Source organism: Micromesistius poutassou (genome assembly GCF_964030765.1).
Source record: "Micromesistius poutassou genome assembly, chromosome: 18".
NCBI lineage: Eukaryota > Metazoa > Chordata > Actinopteri > Gadiformes > Gadidae > Micromesistius > Micromesistius poutassou.
This window is the reverse complement of record NC_140288.1, coordinates 2,176,302-2,197,806: the sequence shown is the minus strand read 5'-3', so window position 1 is coordinate 2,197,806 and position 21,505 is coordinate 2,176,302. Positions and strand designations below refer to the sequence as shown.

At 42.4% G+C, this 21,505-nt stretch overlaps 1 protein-coding gene across 1 annotated transcript in view; it reads left to right on the top strand.

Moving 5' to 3' along the window:
* Positions 1-21,505, top strand: part of astn2 (astrotactin 2) — a gene marked incomplete at both ends in the record, with an annotated part of 226,615 nt that overhangs the window by 140,349 nt on the left and 64,761 nt on the right. Inside the window, 3 exon segments of the mRNA XM_084483245.1 lie at positions 4,743-4,827; positions 5,841-5,915; positions 17,216-17,353. Coding sequence (XP_084339371.1) covers positions 4,743-4,827; positions 5,841-5,915; positions 17,216-17,353 — 298 coding nt within the window.

The following is a 21,505-nucleotide window of genomic DNA, read 5'->3' as shown; positions in this document are numbered from 1 at the left end:
CGTAGGTGCTTCCTCCCGTGGACATAATGTAACCGGGCACGAGTGTGCGCCAGGTGAGCCATAACTCTGTCCCCTTACGCCCATTCCATGAACCTTGAAACCTGCCCATTTCAGCCCTACGGGGGGGGTGGGGTGGGGGGGGGGGGGGGGGGGCGGGACGGTACGTAGAGCAGTGCATTACGAAACAGTCCGATTAATCAACGTATAGCCTGCGTCGTCAGGAACGTAGCGGAGGGCACGGAAAGGGAGCGGGGGGGGTTGCGACTGAGCTTTTAATAGCGTGTTACTGGTTTCACTTTAATAGCCGTGATAGCTTTAATAGCCTTTTCATGCCGTGTTCATACCAAAGTGAAAGTGATAATGAAGCAGCGAGTGCGATGGAGTCATTGTCCGAAGCACTAACACTAGCGGTGGCCCCGATTCAAAGGGGTGCATTGTTAGCACTGTTGCTAGTCTGCGCGATGCATGCGACATGCAAGTTTATGCTTTATTAAATGAATGGTTGGAATTTAATTGTGTTGTTTCATTTGACACCCTTTATGTCGCTGTAATATTATGTGCGTGAGCGTTATCCTCTATCTGATTGCATTGCTGTTGAGTGTTGTTACCGCTGCAATAAAGGCAGACTGTTTTACAAACGCTGTAAAATAACCCACCCGTTTTAACCTTGCTACCATTCAGAGAAAAGAAAAACATTGTTTACTTAGTTCTTCGTTCTTGAATGCCAAGTTATTGGATTCCGTTCCCTCACTTCACTCTAATGGATTTCCCCTTATAAACACAGCAGAGGTGAATTACGGCAAAACATATTGACCTGTCTTTGTCTTTCGCTTTCGCTTGGTCTCGCCATTGTCTAAGTAACTGTCACTATATGGCTGTATCTACTTGTGAGCCATACACAAAGCAAGTAAACAGACACACAGCAGGTAGATCGCTACCTTAAGGTTAAGTGTACACACACAGGCTTACATTCAAGACTAGTATATTTGTGTACCTGTGTGTTCAGATGCGTGACCCAAAAAATATAACAAAATCAGTTACCAATTCTATTGGTCTTTTAGTTGGGCAGCAAACAACATGGACATTCAATTGATGTTATTTGTCCTCCGCAAAAGCTTGGACTTTGCACTGAGAAAATAAAAAATGACGTGGTTCTAAACTGTAAATACTACCTTCTCTACTAGCACTGTAATTTGTAAAAAAGCGCAAGTATAAGGTTAGCCTATGAGGTCAAATTATGAATTATTAACCGCAAGGTAATATAATGCAAATGCTGTTATGCAGAAGATGGTGATGAGCAGTTAATTTATCCATTTATTAATTCATGTTAGACAAGGGTGGCAGTCATATTACAGATTATGTTAAGAATGCTAATCGCTAGTGACGTCATTGTATGATGACTTAATAATTACAAGTTTCCTTTGTACACTCGGGATTCTTAATTATCTAGCTATCGTCCCACGGTATCTATCTAACTGTCTTTATTTCTGTGTGTATCATATGTTTGTCTGTCTGTCCATCAAGAGAGATCTAGAGATCCAGATGAACGATTGGCCCCCTACTTACTCACTCACTCATTCTCTAGTCACTTTTATTCTGAAATTAAATTCTGAGGACTAACAACGTTTGGAACCAAACCCAAGGCGTTGTGAGCTGTTGATGCACATTTCCACAAAGTTGCCGCTGTGCAAATTGACAAGCCTGAGTATTTTAAGGAGGACTCCGCAAGGACTATGGGACGTAATGAAAATGTAAATGCATGCAAAAATGTTTTTCTGCAGTTCAGCCCTCGCCTTATTATTTACTTTATTATTTATTATTATTTATTCAATCCCTCAAATATTTTTCTTTCATAACATGAGATAAAGTAGTCAAGGCATGATTTTTGTGACACTACTATTACATAGTTAGTATCTTAAGAAACATTTATCAGTGTATTTCCCTTCAATAATAGTATGTGGCCTTTTCAATTTGATCTGATCTTAAATCCATTGCACTTTCTAAAATGCTTTTTTAACTTTGCTTTTATCTTCTATCTATTTTACTCTTTTTTTTTCTTTTACTTACAATGGTGGAAACCTGAGCTCTCTTATTTTCTTTTATTGCGTGACAATGTTTATATATGAAGCACTTTGAGTATGCCTTGCGTATGAAAAGTGCTATATAAATAAAGTTGCTGGAAGCACTATAGAGCCTGGGATGCCTCGGACTCCTCCAAGGCTTTGTCACCGCATATTGGTTCAACTCTCGGTTCAAGTGCTTCTGACAAATGACATAGATTTCCTTCACTGTGCATTTTCATATTTAGAGTCCTTATGCCACAAACTGTTATAATGGGGGTGTTATTCGTTTTTGGCAATCGAGTGTGTCATCTATATTAAATGAAGAGACCGTGGGGCTGTGGTGGCTGAACTGGCAAACCCTCACTCCCCAGGCGCTGCTCTCAATTGCTTTATCTTAATATTAACTGGCATTCCTGCTGAGACGGCTGCAGTGATGGAGAGCGCACGTTTCCCCCATTGTTGTAAACTTTCAACAAAAAACAAATTGTACGACAAATATTGTATATGTTAATGAAAAAATGTATGTCCAACATGGTACACCGTCTTTATGTTTGGGTGAGTTTAGGCTTGGTTACGTTTAGCTATTACATAACACATGACTGTTTCTGTTGACCATTGACTACTACAACAGAATTAAGGGTCTTAAAACAAAGTATTATTTGCAAGCTGGAAACTGATGGAAAAATTTGTTTGAAACCAAATGCACTCTATAAACAGTGTATTTTGTTTAGACTTTTTTTCCTGACACAAACACACGAAGGATCAAGTGCCCTTAAACAATGACTTTATTCAACCTCCAGTTCCACTGCCAAGCCGTCGACAATCAAACTGCCTAAACGTGTCTAGCGAATGTAAAGTCTGGCATCGGTCAGCCCAGGCTGAGTCAATAATAAATGCACTCTGGTCAGTTAATGACCATCCGCTTGTATTTACAATCGTATACGTAGAACAGAGCCTGCGTTGGCACTGACTTTCCTATCTAAATACTGCTTAACGCCAGTGTTTTGCCTGAATACATTACCCTCCTAGGTTAGACATAAACTTAGCACCACACAGGTTGGCCCACACACACACACACCGCAGTGACCACATCGCTGATTTGAACAGAGTGAACCCATTTCCAACTCATTTCAAATGGGGTTCTCCAGCCCGTTTAAAGGAGTGATTGAAGTGCTCGCTCGATTGAACTATCAGGTCGGTGCAACGTCGCTGACAGGGATTGAACCACCAACCCCCAGGGGAAGAATAGGTTGAATAGTCAAAGAAAACGGAAAACGCAGCCGTGGAAGAGGGGAGAGACTTGACACAGTGTGGTAGCTTGAAACACAATGTCACTCACATAGACAGAGAACCCACACCCGCGCAATATTGAGATCAGATGGGGCAAACGAGCAGGACACGGAGCATGAAGAGAGAGAGAGAGACATGCTGATTTACTGCAGCAAAGTCAGGCGATCTATTGCTTTCTGTCTATTGCTGTCTGTGGCCCAGCTGGAGGTTTGAAGTATTAATACATATAAGATATTTTAACCTGTTCTATATTAAATTGTGCTTTTCCCCCAAGGAATCAGAAAAACATAATTAGTAACATGCTCATTGACTTGAATTTGACATGCATAGTGGGTTGTTTAGCTGGAATTACCTTTTGAAGTATTTTGTTAAATTCCAATTGCAAATGCGTAGTTACACACTAATTCACGCACAGAATGAAGTGCACTACGATTTGGAGAATAATCACCATTGTCTGCCTAAAAATCAATGAATGACACTTTAAGTTCAATGTAGGTGTGATTTTGTGCACCATTGTGCATTTCATACTTTAGGGGAATTAAGGAGTTAACGTGATTGGCTCACGCAATTGTTAGGCAACACAACACTGTAAATGGACTGATTTAAAAAGCTATTTTTTTTAACCTGTGGTCAATCAAAGCACTCCACATTCACACGTTCATACACACAGCCATGTGTGTATGGATGGATGCAAGGCAACAGCTAGCCAGCTGGTTGGTGGCGGTTAGGAATTAGTGTCTTGCTAAGGGACACCTCAACACTGGGTTAGGAGGAACTGGGTACCGGCCGGCCAACCTTCTCTACCTGCTGGTGCCCCAAACATTACTAACTATACAACGTTAACAGTTGAGATTACACCTGCACTAATCTTGGATCCAGCGGTCTTACTATGCTACAGCAGAACTTCTGGGGGGAGACTGAACAGAGCCTGAGCCAGACACCAATAACTGAAAGGGAGTTTTCTGTTTTGTTATAGAAATATTCTAGGAAGAAACCAACTTTAAGAGGATTAAGCTTTCAAAAGGGGATTTTTACAGTGGCCCTGAACGGTGTTGATTAAAAACCTTTGCAGACACTTGTCTAAGAACGTTGTTGTCCGGAAAGGATGTTTTAGCTTGTCTCATCACCGGGAAAAGTGCACTAAACTTGGCCTGAGTTTATGTTTGCTGTCAGCCTGTGGCTATTTCCTACTCGTGAAACCCCGCCTCTCGCAACATCATTAGTCTAACGATGATGAAGCGACACAAACGCCCTGGTCACCCAGGGTTCAGCTCATCTGCCGTCAGAATATGATTATTAATCCAAAATCAGATCTGTGAGATGACACCGACAACATGCATGCACTGTACAAATAAATACTATTTACACTCTTAATTCCCTGTGCTGCAGGAGAGTGTGGCTGTCACGAAGGCTATTCCCCTGATCCAGACCATAATCATCTCTGTCTCCGTAGTGACTGGGGGCGTAACGAAGGGTAAGTCATGTCTTCCTCATCGATCCACACAAGAAAAAGCAGCTGCCACTAAAAATTGTTTAAAAAATAGGGACAACGTCGAAGTAGGAGCGACTAGGGGGAACGGGATAAAAGAGGAAAGAGTGTCCGATCCCTTCCATCTATTAAAACAAATTAAAACCGTAGTTGGTTTTGGGAAAAATAGCTTTATTTGGCTGGCAAAGTTTCCCAAGGCTTGAATACTGATGAGGGAATTAATTAATGAATAAATAAATAAATCACTTTTTCAGTGTAGTGTATAGAAAGCATGTGTGTCATATTGGTAGGAAGGAGACGGTGGGTGGTTTTGTGTGTTGTGGAGTGTCAGTGTAGGGTTGTCCTCAGGGTTGCTGCATGGAAGGAGACAGAGGCATGATAACCTTTATGTGTTGACGACTTTATTGGCAGAGCCAATATGGTTCTGGACATTAAAGCGTTAGCAGATTGTCTCATGCACCTCCTGACTTTAATGAGGTGGAGGTGCTTCTCTCTCCTAACCAATCATGGATCAAATCCCCAATCACCGCCGCTTAACAATGCAGAGAAGCGACTGTTATCCATTCCACGGATGTACTTTCAGTTAGTGACCTTGCTTCTGAAGTTATCTTTCAAATGAATGCTTAAAAAATGTAGATTAGACTCTTGTATCGTGGTTGTAAATTACTCAACGTGTACACTTTTATATTCAAAAATGTTTATGACCTCCAAAATGGAGGTCACCTTTTATATATTCCTGAGCATCAACATATTAATTATTTTGAATATACATGTTATACATATATACACACACACACACACAGACACACACACACACAGTATATTTGATTCCATGTATTGTTTTTGCAGTCTAAGCTATCTTTCACTAATTGTTAGAAAATAATGATATATTGTTGTGCTTTTGTATTTGGTGTATATTTTATATATATATAAACCTCATGAACAGTAAAAGGGTTGTATAATAACGTGTTGTACTACGTTGTGTTTCTCTCTGGCAGGCCGTGGCCGTACACTAACCTGGAGAAAGGCTATGACCTAGTTACAGGAGAACAGGCCCCAGAGAAGATATTCAGGTGAGACAAGCCATGAATGTTGGAGGCCACTGGGTCTGTGTAGGTGTGTGTGTACGCATGCGTGCACATGTTTGTGTGCACATGCTTGTGTGTGTGTGTGTATGTGGGTGCATAGTGTGTGTGCATATTCTTGTGTGTGTGTGTGTGTGTGTATGTGGGTGCATAGTGTGTGTGCTTACGTGTGTGTGTGTGTGTATTTATGTATGTGTGTGTGTGTATTTATGTACATGTGGAAGTGTGTGTGTGTGTGTGTGTGTGTGTGTGTGTGTGTGTGTGTAAGCGTGTCTGTCTGCCTGACTTAGAGGACACGAGGGACACAGGCCGTTTCCAAAGGCATACAGATGGACAGCCCGCAGGCAAATATAGACATGCTCCTCGAAGCACACACACACACACACACACACACACAGACAGATGTGCGATGCAGAGCTGCAAATGGCCAGAAAGCAGGGGAGGGTGTGGGGATCCAGCCTGTGGGTTGGGGGAAGAGCCTTGGGGTCTGTCCTAGATTGAGCTTGTTCAAGTTGCTCTGCTGCCACTTAAGCTGACCCTTTCTCGAAGCCGGCATGGGGTTATTATTTTTGACAGGTTTTAAGACGGGTATCCAAGGGAACCTTTTTGTAACGCGTGCGGCTGCCCATGAGACGGTCAGATGGTTGATTTTCTTCAAAGGGGGCCCCAGAATCACCTTATCAAATTGTTGAGTGTTGTAGGTGTATTTTTATTCATTTCAATTTGAAAAAAAAAGGATTCTGAAAAGGTTATTTTGATTATGAGGTGACATGTTCCTGCACTTTAATGAAAGATGCCTTACGTTACTGAGCTGTTTGTGCATTTTCTTGTTTGTTCTTCCTTCCTCTCTGACACCCTTCATTTACTCATTCATTTGGCCCAATGTTCACTTTCTCACTTTTGAGCTTGTTCCTTCCCGCCTCCCTTATTTCCTTCCTTTGTTTTGCCCTTCATTCGCCCATCCAGTTGATATGTGAAGTTAACTTCCTCATTCATTTACTGAAGACCAGGTCACTGCCCATTGGCAGTGTTGGGAAAGTTCACTTTCTACATGAACTAGTTCAAAGTTCAGTTCATAGTTCATAATTCTAAATTTTGAACTAAGTTCACAGTTCCAAAAATGAACTAGTTTATAGTTATTTTTTTCAATATGTTGCTGGGAGCTATTATTTCGGAACCAACGCTCTCTTAGTTTAACTTTGTTCATTAGAGTGCCAGATTTCTATAGAGCCTTCCACGCGAAGACCCCGCTAAAACACACCGTAAACAGGCCTTAAAGGACAATTCTGGTATTTTGAACATTGAGCCCCCTTTCTGGTTTGTCTAGGATGAAATAGAGTGATTGACACCGAATGTTGACGATTGTTCCTGTCTCGGGTATTTGGCTCATTTCAAATTGTCCCTGTCTGCTTCAGAATGGCTGGCTACATGTATGCACAAACCTGTCCTTAAATCAACCCTAAACGTTCATTTTCAGAAATGTGCAACTCACCGAGTGGTGAGTGGTGTTTGTTGATATTCCAAATCAAGTATCGTAGTGAAACAGTTTCTGTCGTGTTTTATTGAAACGGAAACCGGACCTGAACCAGAAACAGAAATGGGGCTGTTTATGTTTGGTTGTAGTCTTTTTGCTCGGTTCTCCATATCAACAGTAGGGCTAGACCAAGCGAAAATACTACAACCAGCCCCCCTTTCAGTTTCCGGTCAACGAGCAATAAGTCTTCCAACAGAAATCAATGGATTTACAAAATGCCAAATAAAACACAACATAAACTGTATTTCGCTACGATACTTGATTTGGAACATTAAAGAACACCACTAGCCAATCGGTAAGTTGCACATTTCTGAAAAATAACGTTTAGGGTTGTTTTAACGTTTTTTGTTGTTGGACAGGTTTGTGCATACATGTAGCCAGCCATTCGGAAGCAGGCAGGGATGATTCAAAACGAGCCAAATACCCGAGACAGGAACAATCATCAACATTCAGTGTCAACCACTCTATTTCATCCTGGACAAGCCAGAAAGGGGGCTCAATGTTCAAAATACCGGAATTGTCCTTTAAGGCCTGTTTACAGTGTGTTTTAGCCGGGCTTTTGCCTGGAAGGCTCTTTAGAAATCTGGCACCCTATTGAATGAAGTTAAACTGAGAGAGCGTGCCGTTCACAGACACCAGAATGAACGCGTTCACAGTAAAGTTCATCAGGCAGTAATACAGTACATTCAGTTCATGTTCACTCGTTCAAAATATGAACGAGTTCATGAACTATCGTTCAATGAACGCGTTCAGGCACAACACTGTCCATGGGCTCCTCAAAACCCAGTGTTCTTTAAAACCTCTGCATCCAACCACCTGCGATAGATCTAAACCACCCACACGACCTCCATTTATAGTCAGCTAGCAGTTGCTTAGCAGTTATTTGTAATGAAACCATAATGAACCGTGTTCTTCTTAATTAGTGCCGACTTCAGGCTCAAAATAGCGTGTTGCTAGGAAAGGGAAAAATCAAGAAATGCACATTTTGCTCATTATATTTTCCCATGAGTTGTGTAGGAGTAGACTATATGTATTTTATTCTCCATAAAAACATGCTAAGGCGTCACACCCATAGTATCTAATAATGTCTAGAATAGGCTGGTTAAGTTGTAACATAATAGATGTTTCCTCCTATTTAGATCTGTTTTCGATATAGTCACTGGATAATTGGATAACGGTATGAATATTCAATATGTTATGTTGTATGTATGTTATACTATTACTACTCGGGCCTACTGCTGCTACTTCACCATCCCCACAACAACCCCTAATAACTACATGAATAACTGTTCATTCTGCCTCAGCCACTTCTGTGACCAGTACCATGACCCAACCACAATGCATAATATTATCCTAGGAAATATATGCAGTTCAGGGTTATTTTTCTATTCAAAGGATTTATTCTTTCTTTCTTTCTTTCTTTCTTTCTTATGCAGAAGTCAGTTAACTGACACTTCAACTACTATACTACTATACTACTACTATAGAGTGGTTGACACCGAAATGTTGTCTATTGGTCCTGTCTCGGGTATTTGGCTCATTTCAAATTGCCCCTGCCTGCTTCAGAATGGCTGACTATGGGCATTCACAAACCTGTCCTTAAAACAACCCTAAACGTTTGTTTTCAGAAATGTGCAACTCACCGAGTGGTTAGTGGTGTTCGTTGATGTTCCAAATCAAGTATCGTAGCGAAAAAACAGTTTCTGTCGTGTTTCATATGGCATTTTGTAAATCCATTGATTTCTGTTGGACGACTCATTGAACGTTGACTGCAAACAGAAAGAGGGGCTGGTTCTAGCCCTACTGTTGATGCAGAGAACCGAGGGAAAAGACTACAACCAAACGTAAACAGCCCCATTTCCGTTTCCGGTTCCGGTTCCGTTTTCCATTTCAATGGGATTTACAAAATGCCAAATAAAACATGACATAAACTGTATTTTGCTTTACGATACGTAAGTTTGGAACATCAACAAAAACCACTTACCACTCGGTGAGTTGCACATTTCTGAAAACAAACATTTAGGGTTGTTTTAAGGACAGGTTTGTGAATGCACATAGACAGTCATTCTGAAGCAGGCAGGAGCAATTCTAAATTAGCCAAATACCAGAGTGTCAAGTGTTTCAATGTCAGCCACTCTATTTCATCCTAGACAAACCAGAAAGGGGGCTCAATGTTCAAAATACCCGAATTGTCCTTTAACTTTGTTCAATAATTTAACAAATCAACACACTTTGATCTCCAAATATATCTAAAAAGATTTTCAATATAATTTAAACCTTTTTCAGAATCAGCAGTTTAATTTTAAACCCGCTTTGTATATTTTCAGCCAAAGTGTGAGAATTTCACTCACTCTAGCCCAAGCTGTCTACCACAAAAGCTAGTTTGATTTGGTCTAGACTTCCTCAGACCATTGGCCTTATTCACTTGGCAGCCATCGTGGTTCTAAAAGCTAGCAGGGTGATGGAACTGAATGCATAAGTCCAGACTCAGTTCCATCCTCCTGCTAGTGTTGAGAACCAAGTTGGAATCAAAATGGAATTAAGATGCGTCATTGCAAAAGGAAGGAAAGAAATTAATTGCAAAGTCAGACCACCACATGTCCGACCTGTGTTCCTGTTTTCGGAAGGAAATATGCCACTCCTTCCCCCTCCTCCTCCTCCTCCTCCTCCCTCTCTTTTGACTCTGCTGTGTCAGTAGTATCAGAGACGGTTGTGGGGGTATTCAGTTCATTTGTTGGACACATGAGATAAAAGGCGATGCCAAACAATATCCTGCATCCTCTTTGAGACTAACATAACGGAGACATGGCTTTGTTTCCATGTTGGTTTGTCATGCCACGTATGGCAGATGCAGAATCCAGTGTAAAACACAGTTAAATACATATTCACTGTAAAACACCCAACAACAATACAAATAGGCCTACCCTATACATTTTATCAAGTTACCACTTTCTTATCTTTATCTGACCAAACAAGGTTCAGACAATTCTTCATACACAGACAACCTTCACCAAACCCCGGGTGTATATTTTGATAGGTTTAATCTTCTAAAGATTAGACCTAATCTAGGTCTAATATTTTAATTATATTCCCCTGGTTACAGTTTGCATTAAATGGGAACCGGTAATGTTAGCTCATGGTGACCACGAATAAACCATCAATGCTGAAATGGATACAGATTAGTTCATAGGTCTTAACGCTCAGCACATATATCGAGTGATATAGACTGAATGTAAGCTAATGCATTCACTGGAATGAACAAAAGAAGAAGAATGCAGGGACCCTAAAAATGTCTATCTAGTAGGGAAATGTTTTACTATGTTGTGCCAAAGCAGTGCCAAAAAGGATTGTCTGAATAAATTGTTCTATATCTTGTTTACTCGTTTCTCATTTTATACAAAGCATGTCTTATTTTGTTGCTTTGTATGTTGTAGAATCAACAACAACAGAACCAACCGAAAATATATGCAAACTATCAAGGTCAACAACAATGGCAACGTTACTTTTAAAAGCAACCCGCTTCCCAGTGCCACTTAGTTTAACTGAAGAAAGTCAGTCATTAAGAGCCTTTTTTGCTTTTTGTACTTTTACATTTCAAGCGTTTGTTTATAAGGATGTGCATATATTTCAAGACGGTGAATGCAATCAACACAATCAACAGATTTTCTCCTTGGAGAGTCCTTTACTGTGTCAATTGTGTCTGTAATCCAGAAAACAATTTATTCCGCAGCATATCATGCAGAGGTAAGCCTCTCCTCGTATGTTGCCCTACTTATTGGTGAGCTGACTACAATGGACGGGGTGGGGTTGTGGCTATGGTGTTTACGACTCCTAATCAAAAGGCACTGGGATTGGATCTCCAATGGCCCCGGTCTAGCCTGTAGGCACCTTTGAGCAAGATGCGTTAGCTCCTCCTTAAATTACATGTATCTTAAAATAACCCGGCATCTTTGTTAGAGATTTGTCAATTAAATTAATGCATAGTTAATAAGAAAAAGTGCTATCTAGATAGATGGAAAACAGTCACCATCTGGAAAACCGTCACCAAGTCACCATCTCAGTCGACAGAAAGAGTCACTTTAATGGGTGGTAATAAGCAGGGCTGGGTTGGAAATAGATGGAACAAACGTACGTTCTGTCTGCCTGGACGGAGCGGAGCAAAGGCTATTCCACTGCAGGTAGCCCTGGCCAGATCATTACCCTGACCTTAACCACACCACACCCTTGGGGGAGCTGTCAGGTGCATCCACCTACGGAAACACACTTCAAATGTCCTGTGACTGGATGCCAGGAACACCGAGAATCAGGATTTGACAAATGTTTTGGTGTGCGGTTGGTGTGGCGCCGTGGTGTTTATCGCACTCAACGACAATCAGACTAATTAGCGTTATTCAAAACGGATGTTTTTTGGACCACATCAACATACTTGATATGGCTGCAGTGAGTGCGATAAATGGAGCTCCCGTTTTTGACCTACATGCAAGTTTAGTATCAACACCGATCTCGTGTGATATGTGATGGTTGCAGCATCGATGCAGGCTGGATCAAACCAGCGTGATGCCTGAACACTGAATGTGTCTTATCATCTGTCATATATCAAACGAAATGCAGCTTTATACCTTTCATTCCTATTTACTATTTTAGGATTTTCCCATATAACAGTCATCAGGAAGGCTGCTGATATTGAACCCAGCACCTGCAACATTGGAATAAGAAGGACATTGCCCATACTAATGTGTAGTGCAGTATGTATTAAAACATTTACATTTTAGATTTAGGGGATTTTGCTGATGCTTTTATCCGAAGCGACTTACAACCATTCATTCACACACCGGCGGTGGAGTCAATCAAGCAGTGCGACACCCAGCTCGTTAGGAGCAGTCAGGGTGAGGCGTCTCGCTCAGGGACACCTCGACACTCAGCTAGGAGGAGGAGCCGGGGATCGAACTAGCAACCTTCCGGTTACCAGTCAACTAGCTCTACTGCTATATATATATATACTGAGTTGTAATCCTTGTCATGTCAAGTTTACATTGAAAGGCATCAGAAACATCAAGTTTCTCTGGTATCCAGGTCCAATATTGATCAGCCGCTGTGGGGGTTCTGCAGCCTCATGTGCTGAACTGCTCTGAGCGTAAGCTGGCGTTAGAGGCTAAAGCAAGCAAAGCTTCACTGGGCGACGGGCGGGGGATAAGAGTGATGCGTATGAAGTGCAGATGTCAGCATTTCCAATGCAATCCGCTTTTGGTGAATCGTTTATTTCCTTGCACGGTGTCAATTCGTGAACGCCATTAGGTATGTGACCTATAGTCAAAATTATGAAAGTAATGCAAAGTGGGCAGCCTTGAGCCCTGCAAATATACTCTATGGTCGTGTTCACTATTAGAAACTCTTAAGCTGAGTCGTTTATTCATAAAGTACCCTGCACCCACAAAGTTATTTCAGAGGTCTTTACATTGGCAGGAATGTCAAGAGTTAATGGGAATTATACACACACATACATATATATATATATATAACGCCAACATATAGTATGCACCTGGAGACAAGGCTCTATGTGTATATATATATATATATATAGTGGGCAGCCTTGAGCAAGTATAAGTACAGCTCTTTCTCCACCGAGAACAAACAGCGGTTTGTACGGTTATTACTGATTAGCTTTTAGCAAGTTAGATAAGCTATTTGTTTTCACTCTTAAACTCAGATTTTCATTTTGCAAAGAATTTTACTTTTTTTTTTAATGGTTTGTATGTTTACTCTGCTTACTCTGTTAAAGTTTTTTCACTTGCATTCAGCTATTCAACCTTTCTACGTGCCATCAATTGTGTAGCTTTATTGTCCGTATTTTCAGCCTCACATCCGACAGGAAATGCATTTTCTAGTTCGTAAATGTTTCACAAATGTTTTTATGATGGATGTGTTATTTATTTATTTTTGCTCAGGTCATGCTTCTATAAACTCCTTGAAATATAAAATATGATAATAACTGGAATCCAATATTGCAGGAAGAGTAAATGTTTGGCAGAAGAAGAATGTTCAAGGCAATGCCTATTTAATAAGTCGTATTATATAAAGATACTATAGATGGTTCATGAAGTTTCATAGTCCTACTACAGAGAAAAAAACTCTTTCCGTATATTCGTGGTCATCCACATGCATTCTTCCCCAATGTTTTACACACACATACAGTATGTTTTAAATGAAGTTTCATCATCATCATCATAATTGCATTCCATAAAGGATTTATTAAAAATAATCCATTCCAAGCTTCCCATTGGCTGTTCCCTGTGTGTCCAGGGGTTAGAAAGGAACTTCCCATTGGCTGTTCCCTGTGTGTCCAGGGGGTTAACACTGAGCTTCCCATTGGCTGTTGCCTGTCGCACTCCAGGGGGTTAACAAAGAGCTTCCCATTGGCTGTTGCCTGTCGCACTCCAGGGGGTTAACAAAGAGCTTCCCATTGGCTGTTGCCTGTCGCACTCCAGGGGGTTAACAAAGAGCTTCCCATTGGCTGTTGCCTGCCGCACTCCAGGGGGTTAACAAAGAGCTTCCCATTGGCTGTTGCCTGTCGCACTCCAGGGGGTTAACAAAGCTCTTCCCATTGGCTGTTGCCTGTCGCACTCCAGGGGGTTAGCGCGGAGCAGGAAGCAAAAGAGACGGGATGTCACCGCGTTGTTTACGAGAGAGAGCAGGGCCATCGATCGGGCCCTTGATTTATCTTGATCCTGTGCGGAGCCCCGGGGGTCAGGGCCAGTGGCTTGCCGCCAAGTGTCTCCGAGTGCCCCCCCACCCCCCCCCCCCTCCCCTTATAAAGACTCCATAAAGAAACGCCCGCGACAAAGAGCTCATAAAGATGAAATAAAATAAAATGAAAAGTGGGGCTTTAAACGTAATCATGCATGGCTTATCGCGAGCGGCGGCGGCTAAACGCGGAGGCCAAAACGTGCGGGGCGCGCTAGGCGGCATTACCTTTAATTACCGTCGCCGTGTCTCACCGGCGATGTCGTTAGTGCCGTCGTTAAGGTTGGATGCGCATTAAAGCCGCATTAAATATTATAGGGTCGGCGCGTATCGGCGAGAGATTGATTTGCGCGCTGCCGATATCGCGGCCAGCGCGCCTTCAACCTGAATTGGCTTCAGCGGCAGCGATGGCGCGTCCCTCTGTGTGTGTGTGTGCGTGTGCTGCGTTCGTCTTTTTATTTTTTGGTTGTTATTATTATTGTTATTGGTGTGTGTCATTGTGTGTGTGTGTGTGTTATTGTGTGTTGATGTGTGTTCATAAACGTGTGCGTGTGTGTGTGTGTGTGTGTGTGTGTGTGTATGTGTAGGGGGTGTCATTCCGTTGAGTGTGTGTGTGTGTGTGTGTGTGTGTGTGTGTGTGCGTCTGCGTGCGTCTGTGTATGTGTGTGTCCGTCTGCGTATGTGTGTGCGTCTGTGTGTGTGTCTGTGTGTATCTGTGTTTGCTTGCGTGTCCATTTGCGTCTGTGTGTGTGTGTGTGTGTGTGTGTGCGTGTGCGTGTGTGTGTGTGTGTGTGCGTCTGCGTGCGTCTGTGTATGTGTGTGTCTGTCTGTGTATGTGTGTGCGTCTGTCTGTGTGTCTGTGTCTGTCTGTGTTTGCTTGCGTCTCCATTTGCGTGTGTGTGTGTGTGTGTGTGTGTGTGTGTGTGTGTGTGTGTGTGTGTGTGTGTGTGTGTGTGTGCGTGTGCGCACATGTGTGTGTGTGTGTGTGTGTGTGTCGGTCGGGCAGTGGCCACAACTCCTGCCTTAGAAGTCGCGGCTAGTGATTTATCCCTGCGAGCAGCGGCTGTTGATCACTTAGTATCTCCCAGCCCATTAGCGGATAAATACATTCACCGCTAGTTAACGAGCCAGTCATTTCAGAGAACATTGGCTGCTTTATCAGCGATGGCGCTGCAGATCCTCAATTAGAGTTAACATTGGGGTGATTAACAGCCATACAGTGGCAGCGGCTGGAGTGAGAGGGGGAGATGATGGAAGTGTCGCCATCTTATTGAATTAGATGCAGGGAAACAACTCCATTTCCTCACCAGAGGTAGGCCAACGGGCGTTTGGAAGGGCGCTATTATACCCGCGGCTGTGACGCCGATTGTGAACCGTTTTGAAATTGACCCTTTTGTGACATCACAAGGGGGGGGGGTTTTCGTCATGTATCCGGGTGGATACCATGTGTGATGTCACTACTGGGTTGGTTCTAATGTCTCATTAGTAGCACACCTGTGGTGGTGAAATAGGCTTAAATAGAAGGAGCCAACTAGTCGAGTAGTGCACAGTGCACACCATTATTTTTATGTAGATGTTTTCTCAGTCCTTTAATCTCAATAATGTAAAAGGTAATACCTTAGCCAATGCACATTATGAAACTGAAAATGTGCCATAAATAAGTAAATAAATAATAAATCCACACCCATGCTTACGAAGCCCCACAAAGCCATAATTAACCACTAACTTGCAGGGCGATGTGCCCATTATTGTAATACTGAAAGCATGTATTAATTAAGCAACATTTAACTAACAATGTATAATAAGAAATACTTAACAACATAATTAACATCAATACATGTGCCTTTGCGCCTGCCCCACTTTCCCCCTGACTTTTTTTTTTTTTTTTTTAAACGGTGCCTGCACAGCTTTTAAACATTAATGAAGTACCTCCGACCGTGAATCAATCTAACATGACAACCATCTGTTACCAACAGAACGCTCTCACCACCAAACAGGCAGGAGTAAAGAACAAGGTGAAAGTTGCGCTTGCCTCCTAGGGAAGACAGGGAAACAAACACAGCGCGTTTGTTTTTAAGATCTGTCGGGGGTCTCTCCCAACCGACCCCTGACCCTGTTTGATGGAGGACTAGGTTGTGCGTAATTCATTTATTCAGGAGCCCGTAATAAAATGATCAACTTTTATTCATTTTGAAATATGCTTCAGTACATCTTCAAATGGATGTGGGTCAACGTTCTTAGTTAATAGTCACTTAATCACTTAATAAGTCACTAAGTCACTTAATATAACTGAATGGGGCAAGGAAAGGAGAATAAACAGATCCGATGTACACCCACACAATATGAATGAATGTAGAACGCATACACACAAGTTCAGATCGCAGCCTCATTACCACCCACTGTTTAGGATTTGTTTTATCTTTAAATTGGCTAATCCCAGTAGGTGTATGAAAAACGTTGTTTGAATGCTATAAAATACCTTAATTAGCCTGAACCAATGTAACGAGCATGAATTAATGTATCATTAACTCAATTAGGTTGGATGAATGACTGATCATAAAATAATATATGCTTATTTATGTGAATTAATCCACACGTATAATGTACGGTGTTAATTATATGAGTGTGTTAGATGAGGCGGAAACCATTTGTTTGTATGTATGTGTGTGTGTGTGTGTGTGTACACTGTATGTAGGTGTTCATGTGTATGTTTGTGTGTGTGTGTGTGTTTGTTCGTGCATTCAAGTGTTTACGTGTGTGTGTGTGTGTATTTATGCAAGTATGTATGTGTGTTTCTGTGTGCGTGCGTGTGTGCATCTGTTCGTGTAGGAATATAAGTGTGTGTGTGTGTGCGCCTGCGCGTGTGTGAGCGCACACACACACACACGCGTGTGTATGGCAGCACATGCACGGGTCTCCCTGCTTTACTGCCTTGCTGCTCTACATGGCCTGTACATGTGTATGAAGGTCCTGTCGTCCCGGTAACAGCCGCAACCGTGCTCTCCCTCCCCAGGTCCTCCTACAGCCTGGGACAGGGTCTCTGGCTGCCTGTCAGCAAGAGCTTCGTGGTACCGCCGGTGGAGCTGTCAATCAACCCCATCGCCAGCTGCAAAACGGACGTGCTTGTCACAGAGGACCCGGGAGATGTCCGGTGAGTGACTGACTGTGGGTGGGTGTGGGTGAGTGAGTGAGTGAAGGTCTAATTATGGTTCAATGTCGTCGGCGCAACGCAAAGGGGCTTTGCGGACCCGTTACGTCCTCGCGGACCCTCCTGGCGTCCACCGCAAGGGCCCGACGTGCGCCTCCCAAAAACTGTAACCTTGTGTCGAGGCCACGCAGCGGGTTCACGACAGCGTCGAAGCGTCTGCGTGGTCACTGTGTCACTGTGTTGCGTCGACCGGGAACCATGACTGAGCCTTTAGGGAGTGCGTGATTGAAGGAGGGAGGGAGGGAGGGAGGGAGTAACCTTGCAAATTGCAGGGAAGTGAGTGCGTGTCCGTATGTGTGTGTGTGTGTGTGTGTGCGCGTGCGTTGTTGTGTCATTATGTTTATGGAGGTGTATAGCAGTGGACTATTACAGGGAGTCATTTGCTGAGGAAGCCATTTTGAATACTGTAGCTAACTGTCTTCCTTTACCTCAGGTGTTAATGGCATCGGGGTGGAAAAACAGTGGCTCCAATTCAGATTGGATCGCAAAGCATTTTGTATATTTTACTCATGTCTATTATACGGGTATCCAGTTGTGTTGTGCATTGCAACATTTGTTCTTTGGTTATTCATTATTTAAATAGAGAAAAAGAGTCACTGTGGAAACATATATATTTGTTTGTGGGATAGATGTGGGTCAGGTCGAGGCTTCAACCCACCTCAGCATCTCCCGGATCGCTATTTTTCAGTTTAAGCCGCCAGGAAAAACATTTCCGCACAATGGCTTTTCTTCTCTCTTTTTTTTTTTCTCCATCTTTCTCTTTCCTTTCCCATCTCCAGCTTCCAGTGCCGTTGCGTGATGAATAGATTTCATTAGAGTTTCCATTCTGGCTCATGACTCGGGCAGCAAATTGACCACCTATAACAGAGGGCAAACACTTAACTTTTGGTCGGAAGCTCAATGCAGGGCCTCCATTTTGGGTTATGGCAATTTAGCTTACATCCATTCATCTCTGGGGGCCGACGTGCCATTGTGCAGCCGAGAGCCTTGCTTGTATGTGTGTGTGAGTCGGGGGTGGTGGGGGGGGGGGGGGTTGGGTGTGTGTATTGTGCAACTCTGTGTCCCTGTGTTGGAGGGTTTTCTAATCTATTGTGTTGGTTGTAAGGGAGCTTTGTGCGGAGAAAGGGGTGTGTGTGTGTGTGTTTTTGTTTGTCTACTTTTGTATGCATGTGCGTGTGCATGTGCGTGTGTGTATACGTGTGGATGATTGTGTTGTATGTGTGTTTTTGCTTGGGATTATCTAAGGTGTGTGTGTGTGTCTGTGTATCCATGTGCTTGTGTGTGTGTTTGTGTGGGATTTTCTAAGGTGTGTGCGTGCGTGCGTGCGTGCGTGCGTGCGTGCGTGCGTGTCTCGACTCGCAATCAACGTATAGCACCTATGCTGTCTTCCAGGCTCTGTGCGTGCGTGCGTGTGTGTGTGTCTCTTTAAACTTGCACTTTCAATCAGTCCTCCCCCAACCGGCTGCTGCTCCATCACACATCTGGCTTCTGAGAATAGACCGCTGTGCAAATGAATTGACGTTTCAGAATTGATTTGTTTGGCGGCGGATAATTGCTTGGTATTTTGAAAGCGTCAGACGTGGTCAAAGAATCTGTTGTTGGTTTTCCATTATATACAATTTAAACATGGCTACTGTTCTTTAAAGCAGTTGCCGTCCCTGCTTCTGCTCACTCAACCGCGTTTACCAATTATATCTCGATTTATGTGTATTCATCTCTCTCTTTCGATTGTCTTTCCCCCCCCCCATTTCCCCCCTCACACACACACATTTTTCATATTCATAACAATTAACTTGCTTTAAATGAAAATTGCAAAACCACAGACTCATCACTTTCTTTTGCGGTTTTATTTGTATTAGTCAAAGTAGCTTTAATGTAAATTTCTTCACATGCCAAACGTACAAAGGAATCGAGAGGACGTTTCCCACTCATACTGAATGATTCATTCATTAGTCTTAATGTGTAGTTAGCGTCACACCAGGAAGTGAATGATAACGGTGAGAGGATCAAGTAGAAACAGGGGTTCCATGTGTGAATGCAAGTCTATGTCTAATGCTTAGCCCCTCCGGGATGGTTTCAGGGTGTGATTCCCATGAATTATGGAGGCTGCACCTTTTTAATGCAATGTGTTTGAAAATACACCCCACCTCCCTCACAGTGGGTGCATTCAACCAATTTCTTTGCATAATTTTGTGGTGGGAGAATTGGAGGATTAAATTTGGAATTGTAGTTCTGGCCGGCCATGCTTGTGCTTGTGATAAGTTCATGTTCTGATAGTTCTCGTGGTCGGCTGATGGCTTGAAACCCTACAAACAAACATAATCAAATCAGGTTTGCAAGTGTTGGCACACTGGCCAACCCACGCTAACACAAACTTGTTTTATGTTACTCCCTAACCCTAACCCTAACACATAAGCCTTAGCACCTTCCACATTCACAACATTCACAAAGTTTAGTCTTTACAGGAAATACATATCGAGCTAGCATAATTACAGATGAGTAGAGTTGGATGTGTCAGCTCACCGCAGAACATGCACATTGGAATGAAACCAATCATCATTAAAACAATCTATAAGCCACATTACATGGATTAACTGAGCGTTGGTTTAAGAGTTTCGCTGCCTATATAAAGTCAATGTTCACACGGGTTAATTTGTGAAAAAAACGCTAAATATATACTTCTTTTTTTTTTACCATAGATAATATCAGGTTTTCTGTTCCAAACCGTGTCAATTTCCTACACGGTATCTCGGGACATTGTTAATTTCCGACTCATATCTCTGGGTTGGACTTCCTGTGCTCACCAGGACACTGAAACCATGGAGGGAGCAGCTGCCCAGGATATTGATTAGTAATTGCAATCTTTTAGTTTTTAGATCAAATTGATTGAGAACATAATTTGTGCTGATTTCAACATAAATATATATTTTTTTTTGTTTTAGTACAATAAGTTATCTACTACTATTTGACAATTCAGTCATTTGGGGGACATATACTTCTTTCTAAAGCGACTTCCAATGAGTACATACAGTTATTCAAGAGCAGGAAGGGTTTGACTGTGAATACAGAGACATGTTATTCAAGAGCAGGTAGGGTTTGACTGTGAATACAGAGACATGTTATTCGAGAGCAGGTAGGATTTGACGGTGAATACAGAGACATGTTACTCAAGAGCAAGTAGAGTTTGACGGTGAATACAGAGACATGTTATGCAAGATTAGGAGGGTTTGACGTTGAATACAGAGACATGTTATTCAAGATTAGGAGGGTTTGACAGTAAATACAGAGCCGTTATTTTCAGAAGCAGGTACAACAATAATATGAAAGAAGATGGAATTCAAACACACTCACAGTCACGTCTGAGGAATTTGCATCTTTATGCTTGTTGAGAGCTATCTAGCTAAGGTGTTCCACAGGGTTCGTATAGCGAAATGCTTAACCCCTACCTTCTCCTTAATGGTACGTCTCTGAATTGATTGTAAGCCGCTTTTAATAAAGCCAGCTTTAACGATGAGTTCAATATGTCAGATCAATACCACCGTGTTTCAGAATCCACACTGACCATGTTCTAATGACACTGTATATCTGTGTACTTTCTGCCACGGGGTTAAAGCTGTCTGTGCCGTTGTGAAGTATAAAGCCCATAAACGAGGTTTGTTGATGAAGGCCCTTGAGTTGTTTGAAGAGCTGACACTTGTCAATAAGTCATTATACTTATTGTATTTTCTCTGGTTGACTTGTATTTTCTCTGGTTGCATCTCCAAGTTGAACTCTGCATTAACCCGTGTGAGATCACAACGGCAAAAGAGAAAAATTATCAAACCAAACTTTTCCCCTGCATGGATAATTTAAGTTAAAAAAAAATGCCTTGATCATTTTTTTTAACCAAATCCAAGTCCATGGAAAACAGAGAGAAAAAAAAAACTAAACGTGAATCGATAGCACTACAGGCGCTCTGAACTGTGCTCAAATACCCGCGGCCTGTCGATAATGTAACGTCAATACCAAACCGCGGCACCCCTCCCCGCCATTCAAAGCAGTGGAACAACAAATGCACAGAGTAGCATGGCATCTGCCGTGCCATAATCCAATGCT